General features: G+C 43.4%; 1 protein-coding gene across 1 annotated transcript in view; it reads right to left on the bottom strand.

Annotated features, from left to right (window-relative positions):
• Window positions 1-19,785, bottom strand: part of ube2o (ubiquitin conjugating enzyme E2 O) — a 162,238-nt gene that overhangs the window by 40,539 nt on the left and 101,914 nt on the right. Inside the window, exons 11-12 of the mRNA XM_072559038.1 lie at window positions 14,826-14,938; window positions 7,097-7,228 (exon numbers count right to left, since the gene is read on the bottom strand). Of these exons, the coding sequence (XP_072415139.1) occupies window positions 7,097-7,228; window positions 14,826-14,938 (245 nt within the window). The remainder of the gene's footprint in view (window positions 1-7,096; window positions 7,229-14,825; window positions 14,939-19,785) is intronic.

Below are 19,785 nucleotides of genomic sequence, written 5' to 3'. Positions count from 1 at the left end.
AAAAATGAATATAAGAAAGCTAAATAGGGTAAGGGAAGTACACGTAGCATGAGGGAGGTGGTTGAATATGCTTATGAACTAATTTTTTTTTTTAAAAGAGCATTACTAAGGAGATTAAAGAAATCATGGCAGGAAAGCTCACATATAGTGATATATACCTATGCTATGTGGCAAGTCTTGGAAGCTTCAGTTGTCCCTGTCGAACACATGCATAGGAATTGTATCCAGCTGCAGCTACTGGAGAATAGTGTTTCAAAGCTAGAGTTGCAAGTAAGGGCTATCAAGAAGGGCTTTTGCCCAAAACGTTGACTCTCTTGCTCCTCGGATGCTGCTTTTCCAGCATCACACTCTTCCACTTGTCAGCCCAAGCCTGGATATTGCCCAATATTGTTGCATTTGAACGTGGATTGCTTCAGTATGAGGAGTCACGAACGGTGCTGAACAAAGTTTCCCGATGATGGCAAATCTCTGCTTCTGACCTTATGATGTGAGGGAAGGCCATTGATTATGTGGGTGAAGGTGGTTGGGCCGAGGACACTACCCGGAGATGTGCTGGAGCTGAGGTGACTGATGTCCAACAACCACAGCCATCTGCCTGTGTGCCAGGTTGAACTCGAACCAGTGGAAAGTTTACCCCGATACTCATTGATTGCAGTTTTGCAAGGGCTCCAATGATGTAATACTGTCAAACATAGCCTTGGTATCAAGGGCTGCCATTCTCCCCTCACCCTTGGAATTCTTTTGTCCACGCTTAAACCAAGGCTGTAATGGAGGTCAGGAGCTGAGTGACCCTAGCGGAACCCAAACTGGGCACCACTGAACAGGTTATTGCTGTGCAGGGGCTACTAAACAGCACTGATGATCAGACCTTCCATTACTTTACTGATGAATGCTGAACAAGTAGTAATGAAGCTTAGCAAGTGAAGTATCAGTGCAAGAGCATCTTGCATACAGTAATTGCAAACTCAAATTCAAGATTGTTATAGAAAAGGACAACAATGGGCCTGAAATCAAAGTTCTCACCTGGGGAAAGGCTGATTTTTGTTAACATCAGATATGATTTGGCAGACTGGACTGTAAACAGATACCTTCAGGCAAATCTCTCAGAACAGTGGGATGCACTCGAAATATGGAGTGTACAAGATCAGTATGTTCCAATAAAGAAACATCACGTGAACCCTGGATACTGAAGAATATATAGCATTGGATCAAGACTGAAAGGGAGGTTTATGGCAGATAATGAAAGCTCAATATAGCAGAAGCCCTGTAGGAGCATAAAAGGTGCAAGATGAAACTTGAAAAGGAGATCAAGAGAGCTGAAAGGGAATGTGAAAGGATACTAGCAGGTAAAATATAGGAATATCCCAAATTGGCTTACAAATACATTAAGCAAGATACAGGATCACCACAGGAAATGGCATCACCAACCCAAGAAAACCCAAACATGTAAATAGAAAACAGGAAACACCAGCAGTGCTTCGTCCGGAGGCCCACTGAAGATGTTACCTAGTATGGTGACAAAATGTCCGAAAATTAATCTTTCAGCTCAGCAAGCAAACCTACATCCTGTACATTAAAGACAAAAGGATAAATGAGGGAAAGAGTAGGACCCATTAAGAACTGCAGCAATAATTTATGCATGCAGCCCAGATGATAAAGGTAGGGCTCTAAATAAATACGTTGTGTCAGTATTCACTCTTAGAAGGGACGATGCAAAAATAGAAATTAAAGATGGGCTGGTGATATAATGAAAGAAATTAGTACAGACTGAGAGGAAGTTCTGAGTGGTCTTTCAGGCTTAAGTTGTAGATAAATCCCCAGAGCTGGGTGAAATGTATCCCAGAGAGGCAAGGGAGGAAATAACAGGGGTGCTTGCAAATATGTTCACATTCCTGTCTAGCCACAAGAGGTTAGAGGACGGGAGGACAACCAATCAAGGAGGGAACAAGAAATCAACTTCAGTTAAGAAGAAAGATTGGGCAAACTGAAGTTGCTTTCCTTTGTCCTTCCTCAATCTCCTTTGCACTATTCGATGTATAAAATTATGAAGGGTATAGTCAGAGTGGACAGGAAGAAGCTTTTCTCTCGATAGAGGGATCGATGACCAGGGGCATAGATTTAAGGGAACCGGGCAGAATGTTGATCTTGCTTTGTGGACCTTCGCTGTAGCCTTAACATTTTATTCCATGCTCTATTACCCCATGCACTGTATTGTATGATCTGCTTGTACTGCACCCAAAACAAAAAACTTTTCATTGTATCTAGGTACATGTGACAATAATAAATCAAATCAGAAGGTTCAAAGGTAATGTGAGGAAAACCTTTTGCACCCAGGGGTGGTGGAAGTCTGGAACTCTGTCTGTATGGATAATAGAGGCAGAAACCCTCATAACATTGGAGTAGTATTTAGATGTGCATCTGCAATGCCAAGGCATAAAAAGGTTACAGGCCAAGTATTTGGGAAGTGAGATTAGAATAGTTAGGTGGTTGTTTTTAACTAGTGTGGACACAATGGAGGACCTTTTTCAACGCTGTAGATCTCTATGATTCAATGTGTCTGTACCTTTGTTCTTCTAGTTGATAGGGGTTATGGCGTTGAAAAGTGCATTGTGTAAATGGTCTACACTTGTGCCATGGTGCACTGATAGAAATCCAAATGATTTACTATAATTTAGATTTCCTAAAAGACACACAAGGTGGTACAACACATTAGGCTATTTAATCAAACAAGAGCCTATGGTGTTAGAGATAATGTATTCACCTGGATAGAAAAATGGCCAACAAATAGAATGCAGGGTTAGGATAAACAGGACATTTTCAAGATGGCAACCTGTAACCAAGTGGACTTATACACTTAATGGTAAGGTCCCAGGGAGTGTTGCTAAACAAAGACCTTGGAGTGCAGGTTCATAGCTCCTTGAAAGTAGAGTCGCAGGCATTTGGTATAGAACATAGAACATTACAGCGCAGTACAGGCCCTTTGGCCCTCAATGTTGCGCCGCCCTGTCATACTAATCTGAAGCCCATCCCACCTACACTATTCCATGTACATCCATATGCCTGTCCAATGACGACTTAAATGCACTTAAACTTGGCGAATCTACTACTGTTGCAGGCACAGCATTCCATATCCTTACTACTCTGAGTAAAGAAACTACCTCCGACATCTGTCTTATACCTATCTCCCCTCATTTTAAAGTTGTGTCCCCTCGTGTTTGCTGTACCCATACTTGGAAAAAGGCTCTCCCTCTCCATCCTATCTAACCCTCTGATTACCTTGTACGTCTCTATTAAGTCACCTCTCAACCTCCTTCTCTCTAACGAGAACAGCCTCAAAGCCCTCAGCCTTTCCTCGTAAGACATTCCTTCCATACCAGGCAACATCCTAGTAATTCTCCTCTACACCCTTTCCAAAGCTTCCACATCCTTCTTATAATGCAGTGACCAGAACTGTACACAATACTCCAAGTGTGGCCGTACCAGAGCTTTGTACAGCTGCAGCATAACCTCCTGGTTCTGGAACTCAAGCCCTCTATTAATAAAGGCCAAAACACTGTATGCCTTCTTAACAACCCTGTCAATCTGGGTGGCAACTTTCAGGGATCTGTGTACATGGACACCGAGATCTCTCTGCTCATTTGCACTCCCAAGAATCTTACCATTAGCCCAGTACTTTGCATTCAGATTACTCCATCCAAAATATATCACCTCACACTTGTCCACACTAAACTCCATTTGCCACCTCTCAGCCCAGCTCTGCATCCTATCTATGTCCCTCTGCAACCTACTATATCCTTCATCATTATCCACAACTCCACCGACCTTCGTGTCATCCGCAAATTTACTAACCCACCCTTCTAACCCTCATCCAGGTTATTTATAAAAATGACAAACAGCAGTGGACCCATATGCTTTCCTTTATTGGTCAGAGTATTGAGTATCAGAGTTAGGAGGTCATGTTGAGGCTGTACAGGATGTTGGTTAGGCCACTTTTCGAATAATTCTGGTCTCCTTCCTCGTGGAAGAATATTCCGAAACTTGACAAGGGTTCAGAAAAGATTTAAAAGGATGTTGCTGGGATTGGAGGGTTTAAGCTATAGGGAGAGGTTGAATAGGCTGGGGCTGTTTTCCCTGGAGCATCAGAGGCTGAGGGTTGACCTTATGGAGGTTTATAAAAATCATGAAGGACATGGATAGGGTAAATAGACAAGGCCTTTTCCCTGGGGTACAGGACATTGGTTTTGGGTGAGAGGGAAAAGATTTAAAAGGGACCTAAAGGGCAACGTTTTCACGCAGAGGGTGGTGCGAGTATGGAATGAGCTGCCAGGGAAGAGGAGGAGGGTGGTACAATTACAACATTTAAAAGGCAACTGGATGGGTATATGAATAGTAAGGATTTAGAGGGATATGGGCTAAGTGCTGGCAAATAGGACTAGATTAGGTTAGAATATCTGATCGGCATGGACAAATTGGGCTGAGGGATCGGTGTCTGTGTTCTAATGACTATGTGCTGCTAATTTCAGGTTTGGTTTTATATTTGGCACAAAAACAGTCAAAAGACAAAACTGTTTTTATTCACTGTTGGGAAATGATGTTGTTGGTTGGCCAGCATTAATTACCAAAAGCAACTAGGGATGGGGCAATGTACTTTTGAGTTGTTGCAGTCAACATGCTTTAGGTTGATCCACAATGTTCTCATGGAGGGAACTCCAGGATTTTGACCCAGTGACAATGAAGGAATGAGATATGCTTCCAAATCAGGACTGACTTGAAGGGGAACTCTCAGGTGGTGTTTCCATGTATTTGCTTGTCCTTCTAGATGGAAGTGCTCATAGGTTTGGAAGGTGTTGTCGAAGGATCTTTGGTGAATTTCAGCAGTATGTCTTATAGATTGTACACTCTGCTGCTACTGAGCATCGGTGCTGGAAGGAGTGGATGCGGTGTCAATCAAATGGACTGCTATGTTCTGGATGGTGTCAAGTTTTTTGTGTTGCTGGAGCTGCACTCATTCAGGGGATGAGAGGAGCATTCCATCACACTCCTGACGTGTGCCTTAGAAATGGTGGAAAGGCTTTAGGGAGTCAGAAAGTTATTTGCCGTAATATTCCTTCTGGCTGAAGGGTTAAAAAATAGCTCGAAAAATATAAGGGGAAGGAATGAACATTATCATTTAAGTTCACAATTGCTCCTTCATATTTACTCCTTTTTAGCTCTCAATCCTCATCCTTTGATTCCATTAGAGTTCCAAATTCGATGAGATTTTTGAAGAGATTTAGTGACTGAGTACCCACAGCTTCAAGAGTAGAGAGGATTCCAAAAATCAAACCAACCCTGAATAAATAGAAAAGTAACCAAGACGATTGGCAAAAGAGCCAGAGGAAAAACCTTATGCAACAAGTGGTTAGGATTTGAAATGCACAGTCTGATGGGAATAGTATTTTTTTTTAAAAACACCTTTCAATGAAAAGGTAAACACATGAAGCAAAACAAAAAAAAAAAAAAATCAGGAGATGGCGTTTGGTACACGCCTTTATTGGTCAAAGCACCGAGTATAGGAGTTGAGAGGTCATGTTGTGGCTATACAGCACATTGATTAGGCCACTATTAGAATACTGTGTGCAATTTTGGTATCCCTGCAATAGGGAGGATGTTGTGAAACTTGAAAGGGTTCAGAAAGGATTTAAAAGGATATTGCTGGGTTTGGAGGGTTTGAGCTAGAGAGAGGCTGAACAGGCGTGGGCTGTTTTCCCTGGAACGTTGGCTGCTGAAGGATGACGTTAGAGGATAAAGGGCAAAGTGATTTAGTTAATATATGAACATTAACAGTGGGATCAATACAATGGAACCTCAATTATAACAGGAATACTATTCACATAGTGATAAAGTGTTCTAGCAAAACAAACAAACCAACAAACAAACAGTCAGATATCCAGCATTGAAACACACCCTTCAGTCTAATTTGTCTACACTGACCAGTTATCCTAAATTACTCTAGTCCCATTTGCCAGCATTTGGCCCATATCCCTCAAAACTCTTCCTATTCACCCACCCATCCAGATGCCTTTTAAATACCGTAATTTTATCAGCCTCCACCACTTCCTCTGGCAGCTCATTCCATACACGTACCACCCTCTGGATGAAAAAGTTGCCCCTTTAGATCTCTTTTAAATCTTTCCCCTCTGACTTTAAAACTATGCCCTTTGGTTTCGGATTCTTGCTACCCTGAGAAAAAGGCCTAGCCTGCTCACTGTATCCATGCCCCTTGTGATATTACAAACCTCTAACGTCATCCTTCAGCAGCCAACGTTCCAGGGAAAACAGCCCACGCCTGTTCAGCCTCTCCCTATAGCTCAAACCCTCCAAACCCAGCAATATCCTTTTAAATCCTTTCTGAACCCTTTCAAGTTTCACAACATCCTCCCTATTGCAGGGATACCAAAATTGCACACAGTATTCTAATAGTGGCCTAATCAATGTGCTGTATAGCCACAACATGACCTCTCAACTCCTATACTCGGTGCTTTGACCAATAAACGCAAGTGTACCAAACGTCATCTTCACAATCTTGTCTCCCTGGGAATCCACCTTCAAGCAGCTATGTATCTGCACTCCAAGGTCTCTTTGTTCAGCAACACTCCCCAGGACCTTACCATTAAGTGTATAAGTCTTGCCCTGATTTGCCTTTCCAAAACGCAGCACTTCACATTTATCTAACTTAAATGCTATCTGACACTCCTCAGCCCATCACCCCATCTGATCAAGGTCCCATTGTACGGAGGTAACCTTATTGGCTGTCCATTACACATCCAATTTTGGTGTAACCTGCAAACTTAAGCATACCTCCTATATTCACATCCAAATCATTTCTATAAAAGACAAAAAAGCAGTGGATCCAGCACTGACCCTTGTGGCACACTGCTGGTCACAGGCCTCCAGTCCAAACAGCAAACCTCCACCACCACTCTCCATATGATTCACAACTTCACCACTTTTGAGGAATTGCACTCAATTATTTTGAAAATAGGAAATCAATTTTAAAAATACACCAAAAATTGGACTCATAACATTGCAGCAGCAGAAGAGGAAGAGGGAATACCTCATTGTCATTCAGCAATGTTCGCCCTTCCTCCACATTCCCAATGCGGATGACGATATCAGTGATGCGGAAATGGAAATCCGGATGATCAGCAATGTCATAAACACTAATATCTTCCTCGCGTCCCAGCATCTGCAGTTTTAAGTAAAGTTTGTCTCAGAAAAAAAGTACCATTCCCTTAATCTCACTCTTGGCTTGTAGTTCTTCCAGACTGCTCCACAGCAGTCTCAAAACTTACCAGCAGCAAACATCAATAAATGATATTCCACGACTAATCCTTGTTGGAAGGATGATGTGTTACTGACACAGAAGGTGCTACTATACATTAATGCACACTGTTGGGCAGTCTCAGGTCAGTTTTATCTTCAGTTCAACATTATCACTTGGTCCAATCAATGCATAAATTTCAAGCCTCAAGATAACTGACCAACTTGAAGTGTTCTTGGGTTTACTCCCGGTGCCACAAAATAACGAGGCGAGGAACAGGGAGCTGGCGCAGCTGAACACATGGCTGTGCAACTGGTGTATGAGGGAGGGCTTCAGATATGTAGATAATTGGAATGCCTTCTGGGAAAGGTGGGACCTGTACATGAAAGACGAGTTGCACCTGAACTGGAAGGGAACCAATGTCCTGGGTGGAAAGTTTGCTCGAGTGGTTCCGGAGGGCTTAAACTAGTATGGCGGGGCGGGGGGGGGGGGGGGGGGTGCGAACCTGAGCTATATACTGGTGGTGAGAGTTGATGGAGACGAGGCAATAACAAGAGATAGCGCAGCCAGTGGGAAGGAACTTCCTGGGAAAGAACCAAGGGATTGGTTAAAGTGTGTTTGCTTTAATGCTAGGAGTATCAGGAATAAAAGTGATGTGCTTAGAGCATGGATCAATACCTGATGCTATGATGTTGTGGCCATAACAGATGTGGGTTTCTCAGGGGCAGGAATGGTTGCTAGATGTTCCAGGGTTTAGAACATTTAAAAAAGAATAGGGAGGGAAAACAAAAAAAAAAGAGGAGGGGGTGTAGCTCTGCTAATCAGAGAGGGTATCACAGCTATAGAAGTTACCATTGTCGAGGAGGGTCTGCCTACTGAGGCAGTTTGGGCGGAAATTAGGAACAGTAAGGGAGCAGTCACTTCATTAGGGGTTTACTATAGGCCCCCCAATAGCAGCAGGGAGATTGAAGAAAGCATAGGTCGACAGACTTTGAAAAAAAGTGTGAATGTAGGGTTGTTGTAATAGGTGACTTTAACTTTCCCAATATTGATTGGAACATCTTTCGAGCGAATGGTTTGGAAGGAGTTGTTTTTGTAAGGTGTGTTCAGGAGGGTTTCCTAACTCAGTACGGTGACAGGCCGACAAGGGGAGAGGCCATTTTGGATTTGGTGCTCGGCAATGAGCCAGGGCAGGTGTCAGATCTTGCGATGGGAGAGCATTTTGGTGATAGTGACCACAACTGCCTCACATTCTACATAACTATGGAGAAGGAGAGAAGCAGGCACAATGGGAGGATATTTAATTGGGGAAAAGGAAACTATGATACTATCCGATGCGAGTTGGGAAGCATGGACTGGGAGCAATTTTTCCATGGAAAGGGCACTATAGACACGTGGAGACTGTTTAAGGAACAGTTGTTGCGAGTGATGCATAAGTGTGTTCCTCCGAGACAGGCAAGAAGGGGGTAAGGTAAAGGAACCTTGGATGACGAGAGCGGAGGAGCATCTCGTCAAAAGAAAGAAGGCAGCTTATGCAAGGTGGAGGAAGCAAGGGTCTTGCTCAGCTCTAGAGGATTACAGGCAGGTGAGGAAGGAGCTCAAAAATGGTCTGAGGAGAACCAGGAGGGAGCACGAAAAAGGCTTGGCAGGAAGGATGAGGGAGAATCCAAAGGCATTTTACATGTATGAGAGGAATAAGAGAATGATCAAAGAAAGAGTAGGGCCGATCAGGGATATCATAGGCAACTGGTGTATAGAGTCCGAGGTGGTAGGTGAAGCCCTAAATGAGTTTGTTGCTTCTTCTTTTACGAAAGAAAAGGACCTTGTAGTGAATGAAACCATTGAGGAGCAGGTGTGCATGCTGGAACGGATAGAGATGGAGGAAGCTGATGTGCTGAAAATTTTGACAAACATTAAGATTGACAAGTTGCCAGGCCCAGACCAGATTTGTCCTCGGCTGCTTTGGGAAATGAGAAATGCAATTGCTTCGCCACTTGCGAAGATCTTTGCATCCTCGCTCTCCATTGGAGTCGTACCTGAGGACTGGAGGGAGGCAAATGTAATTCCTCTCTTCAAGAAAGAAAATAGGGAAATCCCCGGCAATTACAGACCAGTCAGTCTCACGTCTGTCGTCTGCAAGGTGTTCGAAAGGATTCTGAGGGATAGGATTTATGACCATCTGGAAGAGCATGGCTTGATTAAATGCAGTCAGCACAGCTTTGAGAGGGGCAGATCATGCCTCACAAACCTTATTGAGTTCTTTGAGAATGTTACTAGACAAGTTGATGAGGGTTGAGCGGTGGATGTGGTGTATGTGGACTTCAGTAAGGCACTTGATAAGGTTCCCCATGGTAGGCTCATTCAGAAGGTCAGGAGGAATGGGATAAAGGGAAATTTAGCTGTCTGGATACAGAATTGGCTGTAAAAGACAGCAAGTGGTAATGGAAGGAAAATATTCTGCCTGGAAGTCAGTGGTGAGTGGTGTTCCACAGGGATCTATCCTTGGGCCTCTACTCTTTGTAATTTTTATTAACAACTTGGATGAGGAGATTGAAGGATGGGTTAGCAAGTTTGCAGATGACACAAAGGTTGGAGGTGTCTTTGACAGTATAGACGGCTGTTGTAGGCTGCAGCGTGACATCGACAGGACGCAGAGGTGGGCTGAGTGGTGGCAGATGGAGTTCAACCTGGATAAATGCGAAGCGATGCATTTTGGAAGGTCGAACTTGAAAGTTGAGTACAGGATTAAAGACAGGATTCTTGGCAGTGTGGAGGAACAGCGGGATCTTGGTGTGCAGGTACATAGATCCCTTAAAATGGCCACCCAAGTGGACAGGATCGTTAAGAAAGCATATGGTGTTTTGGCTTTCATTAACAGGGGGATTGAGTTTAGGAGTCGTGAGATCTTGTTGCAGCTCTGTAAAACTTTGGTTAGACCGCACTTGGAATACTGTGTCCAGTTCTGGTCGCCCTATTATAGGAAAGATGTGGATGCTTTGGAGAAGGTTTACCAGGATGCTGCCTGGACTGGAGGGCTTATCTTATGAAGAGAGGTTGACTGAGCTCGGACTTTTTTCATTGGAGAAAAGAAGGAAGAGAGGGGACCTAATTGAGGTATACAAGGTAATGAGAGGCATAGAGAAAGTTGATAGCCAGAGACTTATTCCCAGGGCAGAAATTATTAACGAGGGGTCATAGTTTTAAGCTGTTTGGCGAAAAGTATAGAGAGGATGTCAGAGGCGGGTTCTTTACACAGAGAGTTGAGAGTGCATGGAATGCGTTGCCAACAGCAGTTGTGGAAGCGAGGTCATTGGGGATATTTAAGTGACTGCTGGACATGCACATGGTCACAGAAATTTGAGGGCTTGTACATTCGGTTTCCCTTACATGAGGATCAATGTTTAGCACACCGTGGGTTGAAGGGCCTGTTCTGTGCTGGATTGTTCTATGTTCTATGTTCTATATTTGGCCTTGCCCAAAAACCAAGTAGATTTCCATAATGCCTCAGGTGAAGACAGCATGTGGACAAAGCCAAAATAGAAGTGCAGTGAATATATTGAAATGTAGAAAATAGGAGGAATAGGCCAATTGGCTCATCAAGCCTTTGCCACCATTCAACAGGATTATGACTGATCATCCAACTGAGTGCCCTGTTCCTGCTTTCGTCCCATACCTTTGTTCCCTTTAGTCCTAAGAATATGCCAAATGCCTCCTTTAAAACATTCAATGTCTGGCTTCAACCAGTTTCTGTGGCAGAAAATTCCATAGGCTCATCATTCTCTGGGTAGAGAAATTTCTCATCACAATCTTAAATGGCATAACCTGCAAGTTTAAATTGTGATCCCCTAGTTTTGGTCTCCCCAGTCACCAAGAACACCCTTCCTGCACTGACCCTCATCTTACCCTATTAGGATTTTATAGGAGATCTACAGTTCCCATTATTTTAAACTCCAGCAAACGTAATCCTGGATGATTTGGTCTCCTTTCAAATGTCAGTCGTGCCAAGCTGAGAATCTATCTGGTAAATCTTTCCCATAGAGAACATCCTTCCTCAGACAAGGAAGCCAAACACTGAACACAAATTCTAGGTTTGGTCTTACTCATACTGTTTGACAATGCAATTTAAAGAGCTTTATTTACCCACTGTTCTGCTTGACAGCACATCTTACTTCATTAGGGAAAGGAATTCTGATTTTCTTTTCTTTCATTTCTAACTTGATGACACTTTAAAACAATAGGAACAGGACAAATGAATCAAGAAATCTGCTGTCTCCATAGGTTTCATTCATGAATGGCAATTTAAAGCCTCATACAACAGAGCTGAGCTCCATCATGAAATGATTCACTTACATGCAGCAAGGTTCCTTACAAGTTTGTTTTCTTTGCCCTTAGATTTTAGCTATCAATGTACTAACCCAATTGACAATAATTGACTAACATCATCCATTATTGTAAAATTCTCAACATTCTCAGATCTTTATCAAGAGTTAATCAATAGAGGAAATTACAGTATTAGTAAACCAGAGGCCCAGGCTAATTAATGCTCATGGAACACTGGTCCAATTAATAAAACCTGGATTTGAAAGGTAGTCGCCATAACAGCAAGCATAGATCTTCAGATAAGTCACCTGGTTCACTAAAGCACTTCAAAGAATATCTGCCATCTTCTGGTCTGGTTGACATGAGGTTGACTTTTAAACAGGAGAGGAGAGGTCACACTGCTTGAACCCTTTTATAGGCCTGCACGGAGTTCCAGAGAGGTGAAGGAGAGGATTGGCAAAATGATTCTGGGTAGGAGTGAAAGGAACAGAGTGGTCATTATGGGGGACTTCAACTTCCCCAACATTGAATGGAAATGCTATAAACCTAGTATGTCAGATGGATCAGTTTCTGTCCAATGTGTGCAGGAGAATTTCCTGACACAATACATCAAAGGGATGACAGAGGGGAGGCCACACTGGATCTGGTGCTTGGTAATGAACCAAGTCAGGTGTTTGACTTAGCTGTAGGTGAGCACTTTGGAGAGTGACCATAATTCAGTTACGTTCAGTTTAGCAATGGAAAGAGATAGGTACATGCTACAGAGGAAGAGTTATTGGTGGGGCAAGGGCAATTATAATGTGATTAGGCAAGATTTAGGATGCATAGAGTGGGGTAGCAAAATGCAGGGGATGCAGACAATGGAAATGTGGAGCTGGTTTAAAGGAACAGATATTGTGTGTCCTTGATGGGTATGTCCCTGTCAGGCAGGGAGGAAGTGATAAGGGTTCCTGAAGAAGGGCTCACACCCGAAACATCGATTCTCCTGCTCCTTGGATGCTGCCTGACCTGCTGCACTTTTCCAGCAACACATTTTCAACCGAAGTAGTGATAAAGTAAGGGAACCGTGGTTTACTACAGAAATTGCATCTCTTGTTAAGCGGGAGGAGGCGACTTATGTCTTGATGAGGCACGACGGTTCAGATGAGGCGATGGAGTGTTACAGATCAGCTAGGAAGGATTTAAAGAGAGAATTAAGAAGAGCAAAGAGAGAACATGCACAGTCTTTAGCAGATAGAATAAAAGGTGAACCCTAAAGCTTTCTATATCTATATGAGGAATAAAAGGATGATTAGCATGGGAATAGGGCCAAAGACAGAAGTGGGAAATCGAGTGGACCCTGTGGAGATCGGAAAGGTGGTAAACGAACATTTCTCATCGGTTTTCACTCAGGAAAAGGAAAATATTATAGAGGAGAAGAATGAGGTACGAGATATTAGATTAGAAAGGATCAATGTTAGTTACAAACAGGTGTTATCAATTCTAGAAGGAGTGAAAGTGGACAATTCCCCTGGGCCAGATGGGATTTATCAGAGGATTCTCTGGGAAGCTAAGGAGGAGATGACAGAGCCTTTGGCTTTGATATTTGAGTCGTCATTGTCTGCAGGTTTAGTACCAGAGGACTGGAGGATTGCAAATGTTGTGCCCTTATTCAAGAAAAGGCAGAAGAGATGACCCAGGTAATTATAGACCAGTGAGCCTTACGTCTGTTGTAGGAAAGGATTATAAGCAATAGGATTTTAAATTATCTAGCAAGCAACAAATTGATTTCAGATAGTCAACATGATTTCGTCAAGGGCAGGTCGTGTCTCACAAACCTCATTGAGTTTTTTGAGAAGGTGACCAAGCATGTAGATGAGGGTAGGGCTGATGATGTGGTATACATGGACTTCAGTAAAGCCTTTGATAAGGTTCCACGTGGTAGGCTGTTGGAGAAAATGCAAGGGCATGGAATTGAGGGTGAGTTAGCAGTTTGGATTAGAAACGGGCTTTCTGAAAGAAGGCTGCGAGTGGTGGTTGATAGAAAATATTCAGCCTGGAGTCCGGTTATTAGTGGTGTGTCACAGGATCTGTTTTTGGACCACTGCTATGTGTAGTTTTTACAAATATGACTTAGATGCAGGCATAGGTAGATGGATTAGTAAATTTCCACACTAAAGTCGGTAGAGTAGCGGACAGTGTGGAAGAATGTTACAGGTTGCAGGGGGACTTGGATAAACTGCAGAATTGGGCTGAGAGGTGGCAAATGGAGTTCAATGCAGCTAAATGTGAGATGATGCACATTGGGAAGAATAACAAGACGGCAGAGTACAGGGTCAATGGAAAGATTCTTGGTAGTGTGGTTGCGCAGTGGGATCTTGGTGTCCATGTACAGAGATCCCCGAAAGTTGCCACCCAGATTGATAGCGCTGTTAAGGCAGCATATGGTGAGTTAGGTTTCAGTGGTAGAGGGATTGAGTTCCAGAGCCACAAAGTCATGCTGCAACTATACAAAATGCTAGTGTGGCTGTACTTGGAATATTGTGTACAGTTCTGGTCGCCATATTACAGGAAGGATGTGGAAGCATTGGAACAGGTGCAGAGGAGATTTACCAGGATGTTGCTTGGTCTGGAGGGACAGTCTTATCAGGAAAGGCTGAGACACTTGGGTCTGTTCTCATTGGCAAGAAGGCGGCTAAGAGGGGATTTGATAGAAACATACAAGGTGATGAGAGGATTAGATAAGGTAGACAGTGGTACGTGTATGGAATGAGCTGCCAGAGGAAGGTGGAGGCTGGTACAAGTGCAACATTTAAGAGGCATTTGGATGGGTATGTGAATAGTGTGTTTGGAGAGATATGGGCCGGGCGCTGGCAGGTGGGACTAGATTGGGTTGGGATATCTGGTCGGCATGGATGGGTTGGACCGAAGGGTCTGTTTCCATGCTGTACGTCTCTGTGACTATGTAGCGGAATGAGCTTAGATTAGTTCACAAGTCAGCGCAACATTGAGGGCTGAAGAGCCCGTACTGCACTGTATTGTTCTATGTTCTAACTGCCCACATAAAGAAAGCTAGTTGAATTCAAGGGGAATTAGAGATAGCTAACAAGTGCTTACAACCAACACCCAAGTGCTTGCAAAGAAAAAAAGTGAAATTTTAAATAGCCAAGAACCAATGAGAAAATGAACAGTTTTCATATGAATTGCTTCACAAGTTCCTCACCTCTATCTCTGTGCCATTTGCCTTTGGTTTGAACCATTTCACTGAGCAAGTCCGTCCGATGTGGTCAACAGACTGCACAACTCCATACACGCCAACATCCTGAGGTCCTTGAGCTTATGAGGAACAGTGAATTCATGCAAAGCAGGAAAACAAATCACAAAGTAGAAAGTGAGAACTTATTTCTAGTCAGAATTAAGTAAAATTCAAATTGCAAAACAAACGTTCTGCTTGATCAGAAATACTTCTGCACTTTTTCCCCCACTAGAAATTATTTAATTACCCTCAGCTTTCAAATGGCAGAATGCAGCATCTGGAAAGGCAAGTGGCATAAATCATAAGGTGACATAGCCTTCAACAATTTAATCGAGTATACAAACCATACATAGAAACATAGAAAAGAAGAGCAAGAGTAGACCTTTTGTCTCAGAGTCCACTCTGTAGTTCATTATGATCGTCGCTGATCGATCTCAATGCCATACTCTCACACTTCCCCTAGATTGCCAATACATTCAGTGATTTAACCTCTACCACCTTAGATGATTGTGAAGTCTACAGGTTTGCCACCATTTGAGTGAAGTTGTTTCACATTTCATTCCTAAATGGTCTGCCCTGTAACCACCATCCTTTGTTCTTTATCCACTTGCAGGGGAAGCATAATTTGTGCATCCAAACTTCTCTCACTCTGGGAGAAATTATGTTTCATTGAGATCCCAGGTCATTCTTCAAAACATGAAGAGCCAAGTGACTCAATATCTCATATGCCAAAAGCACAAACTCAGGAAATCAGTCACTGCACTCCCTTTATGAACAGTGTTTATCTTGTGTTTGATAATTGCATGCAATACTCCAGTATGGTCTCACAAAAGGTACGATTCAGATGCAGCAAGATACCATTGCTCTTATACTTAAAATTCTCTTGCAAGACAGGTCAATGTAGAATTTGACATTTCTTAAACATCATCTCATGGGATGGGGACATCACTGGCTGGCCAGCATTTATTGCCTATCCCTAATTGACCTTGAGAATGTGGTTATGAACTGGTTTTTGAATCACTGCAGTCCACCTACTGTAGATAGACCTCAGTGTTGAGGGAGGGAATTCCAGGAATTTGACCCAACAACAATGAAGGAAAGGCAATATGTTTCCCAGTCAGGATGGTGGGTGGCTCAGAGGGGAACAAAGAACATAAAACAATACAGCGCAGAAAAGGCCATTCGGCCCTCGATGTTGCGCTGACACGTGAACTATTCTCTGTTCGTTCCCCTACACTATCCCAAAGTCATCCACGTGCTTATCTAAGGATTGTTTAAATGTCCCTTATGTTGACTACATTAGCAGGTAGGGTATTCCACACCCTTATAACTCTGTGCAAAGAACCTGCCTCTGACAGCTGGCTTAAATCTAATCACCCCTCAATTTGTAGTTATGCCCCCTCGTACACGCTGACATCATCATCCTCAGAAAAAGACTTTCATTGTCTACTCTATCTAATCATCGTGTATGTCTCTATCAAATCCCCTTTCAGTCTTCTTCGTGCCAATGAGAACAGACCCAAGTGTCTCAGACTTTCCTCAAGACCTTCCTCCAGACCAGGCAACATCCCGGCAAATCTCCTCTGCAACTTTTCTAATGCTTCCACATCCTTCTCGAAAAACGGGGATCAGAACTGTATTGCAAGTATGGCCGCACCAGCGTTTTGTATAGTTGCAGCATAATATTGCGGCTCCGGAACTCAATCCACCCACCAATGAAACCTAACACACCATATGTCTTCTTAACAGAACTATCAACCTGGGTGGCAACTTTTCGGGATCTACGTACATGGACTCCAAGAACCTTCTGCACATCCACACTACCGAGAACCTTTCCATTGACCTAGTACTCTGCCTTCCTGTTATTCTTCCCAAAGTGCATCACCTCGCATTTAGCTGCATTGAACTCCATTTGCCACCTCTCAGCCCAATTCTGCAGTTTATCCAAGTCCCCCTGCAACCTGTAACACTCTTCCAAACTGTCCACTACTCCACCGACTTTAGTGTCATCTGCAAATTTACTAAGTCATTTATAAAAATGACAAACAGCAGTGGTCCCAAAACAGATCCTTTTGGAACACCACTAGTAATCGGACTCTAGGCTGAATATTTTCCATCAACCACCACTCGCTGCCTTCTTCCAGAAAGCCAGTTTCTAATCCAAACTGCTAAATCACCTTCAGTCCCATACCTCTGCATTTTCTCCAACAGCCAACCAAGTGGAACGTTATCAAAGGCTTTACAGAAGCCCATGTACACCATGTCAACTGCCCTACCCTCATCTACATACTTGGTCACCTTCTCAAAAAACTGAGGTTTGTGAGACATGACCCACCCTTGACGAAACCCTGTTGAAATCAAATTGTTGCTTACTAGATGATTATAAATCTTCTCTCTTATAGTCCTTTCCAAAACATTTCCTCCAACAGAGGTAAGGCTCATTGGTCTATAATTACCTGGGTCATCTCTACTGCCCTTCTTGAACAAGGGCACAGCATTTGCAATCCTCCAGTCCTCTGGAACCAAACCTGCAGACAATGATGACTCAAATATCAAAGCCAAAGGCTCCGCTATCTCCTCCCTCGATTCCCAGAGAATCCTCTGATAAATCCCATCTGGCCCAGGGGAATTGTCTACTTTCACTCCTTCTAGAATTGATAACTCCTGTTCATAACTAACCTCAATCCTTTCTAGTCTAATATCTCGTACCTCATTCTTCTCCTCTACAATATTCTCCTTTTCCTGAGTGAAAACCGATGAGAAATATTTATTTAGCACCACTCCAATATCCACAGGGTCCACTTCTGTCCTTGGCTGGCCCTATTCCAACCCTAATCACCCATTTTTTTCCTCACATACCTATGAAAGCTTTAGGGTTCTCCTTTATACTATTTGCTAAAGACTGCTTGTGTCCTCTCTTTGCTCTTCTTAACTCTCTCTTTAAACCCTTCCTAGCTGATCTGGAACTCTCCATCGCCTCATCTGAACCATCGTGCCTCATCAGCATAAGTCTTCTTCTTCTTCTTCTTCTTCTTCTTCTTCTTCTTCATCTTCATAAGAAGAGATGCAATTTCTGTAGTAAATCACGGTTCCCTTACCTTATCACTTCCTCCCTGCCTGACAGGGACATACCCATCAAGGACACAATATCCGTTCCTTAAACCAGCTCCACATTTCCATTGTCTGCATCCCCTGCATTTTGCTACCCCATTCTATGCATCCTAAATCTTGCCTAATCGCATTAGAATTGCCCTTGCCCCATCGATAACTCTTGACCTGTGGCACGTACCTATCTCTTTCTATCGATAAACTAAATGCAACTGAATTATGGTCACTCTCTCCAAAACGCTCACCTACAACTAAATCAAACACCTGGCCTGGTTCATTACCAAGCACCAGATCCAGTGTGGCCTCCCCTCTTATCAGCCCTTTGACATATCCTCCTGTACACAACGGACAAAAAAAACTGATCCATCCGACATACTAGAGTTAAAACATTTCCAGTCAATGTTGGGGGAAGGTCAAGTCCCCCATAATGACCACTCTGTTCCTTTCACTCTTACCCAGAATAATTTTGCTAATCCTCTCTTCCACCTCCCTGGAACTCTGTGGAGGCCTATAAAAATCTCCAAGCAGTGTGACCTCTCCTCTCCTGTTTGTAACCTCAGCCCACACTACCTCAGTAGACAAGTCCTCATCAAAAGTTTTCTCAGCTACTGTTATACTATCCTTGACTAACAAGGCCACGCCTCACCCTCTTGCAGGTGGTGGGGCTCCCATGTACTTGCTGTCATTTACCTTAGAGATGAAAATGGTCGTGGGTTTGGAAGGTGCTGTTTAATGATCTTTGGTAAATTTCTGCAGTGTATCTTTTTGATAGTGCACATTGCTGCTACTGAGCATTGTTGGAGAGAGTGAATGTTTGTAGACAGTGTCAAATCAAATGGACTGCTTTTTCCTGGATGGTATCAAGTTTGAGTCTTGTTGGAGCTGCGCCCATCCAGCCAAGAGAGGGGTATTCCAGAACACACCGGACTTCTGCATGGTAGATGATGGACAGGCTTTGGGGAGTCAGGTGGTGAGCTACTCGCCACGGTATTCCTAGCAGTTGACATGCTCTTGTAGCCACTGTGTTTATGTGGTGAGTCCAGTGAGTGTCTGGATTACAGTATCTCCCAGGAGGTGGGGGATCCAGTGATGGTAACATCATTGAACGTTAGGGACAGTAGTTAGATTGTCACTTATTGGTGATGGTCATAGCCTGGCACTTGTGTGGTGAGAATGTTAATTGCCACTTGTCAGCCAAGCCTGGATATTTCCCCATCTTGCTGCAGTATCTGAGGGCCTGCGAACGTGCTCAACGTTGTACAATCATTCTGACCTTATGATAGAGAAAAGGTCATTAATGAAACAGCTGAAGATGGTTGGCCTGGGACACTACCCTGAGGAATCCTGCAGAGATGTCCTGGAACTGAGATGACTGATCTCCAACAACCCCAGCCACCTTCTTTATACCTCTGGAATAACTAACCAAACGCAACAAATTCATTCCTGCTTGTGTTAGTTAATGCTAGTATATTGCAAACAATACCAAGCACTTTAATCTTGCACATTAATCTTGGTATTAAGGGCGGCACGGTGCCTCAATGGTTAGCACTGCTGCCTCACAGCACCAGGGTCCCAGGGAGATAGTGAGGAAAGATTTCAATGTGAGACTGGTACAGTTGAGAACAAAGGCAAGTCAAACAAACAGTCAGGGAACAAAAGCAGAGAACAAAGTAGGACTGATAAATTAAAGTGCATTTATTTCAATGCAAGAGGCCTAACAGGGAAGGCAGATGAACTCAGGGCACGGTTAGGAACATGGGACTGGGATATCATAGCAATTACAGAAACGTGGCTCAGGAATGGACAGGACTGGCAGCTT

This window comes from Chiloscyllium punctatum, chromosome 39 (genome assembly GCF_047496795.1).
Source record: "Chiloscyllium punctatum isolate Juve2018m chromosome 39, sChiPun1.3, whole genome shotgun sequence".
NCBI lineage: Eukaryota > Metazoa > Chordata > Chondrichthyes > Orectolobiformes > Hemiscylliidae > Chiloscyllium > Chiloscyllium punctatum.
The sequence above is the reverse complement of the archived record's forward strand: the minus strand, read 5'-3'. Positions and strand labels throughout refer to the sequence as shown.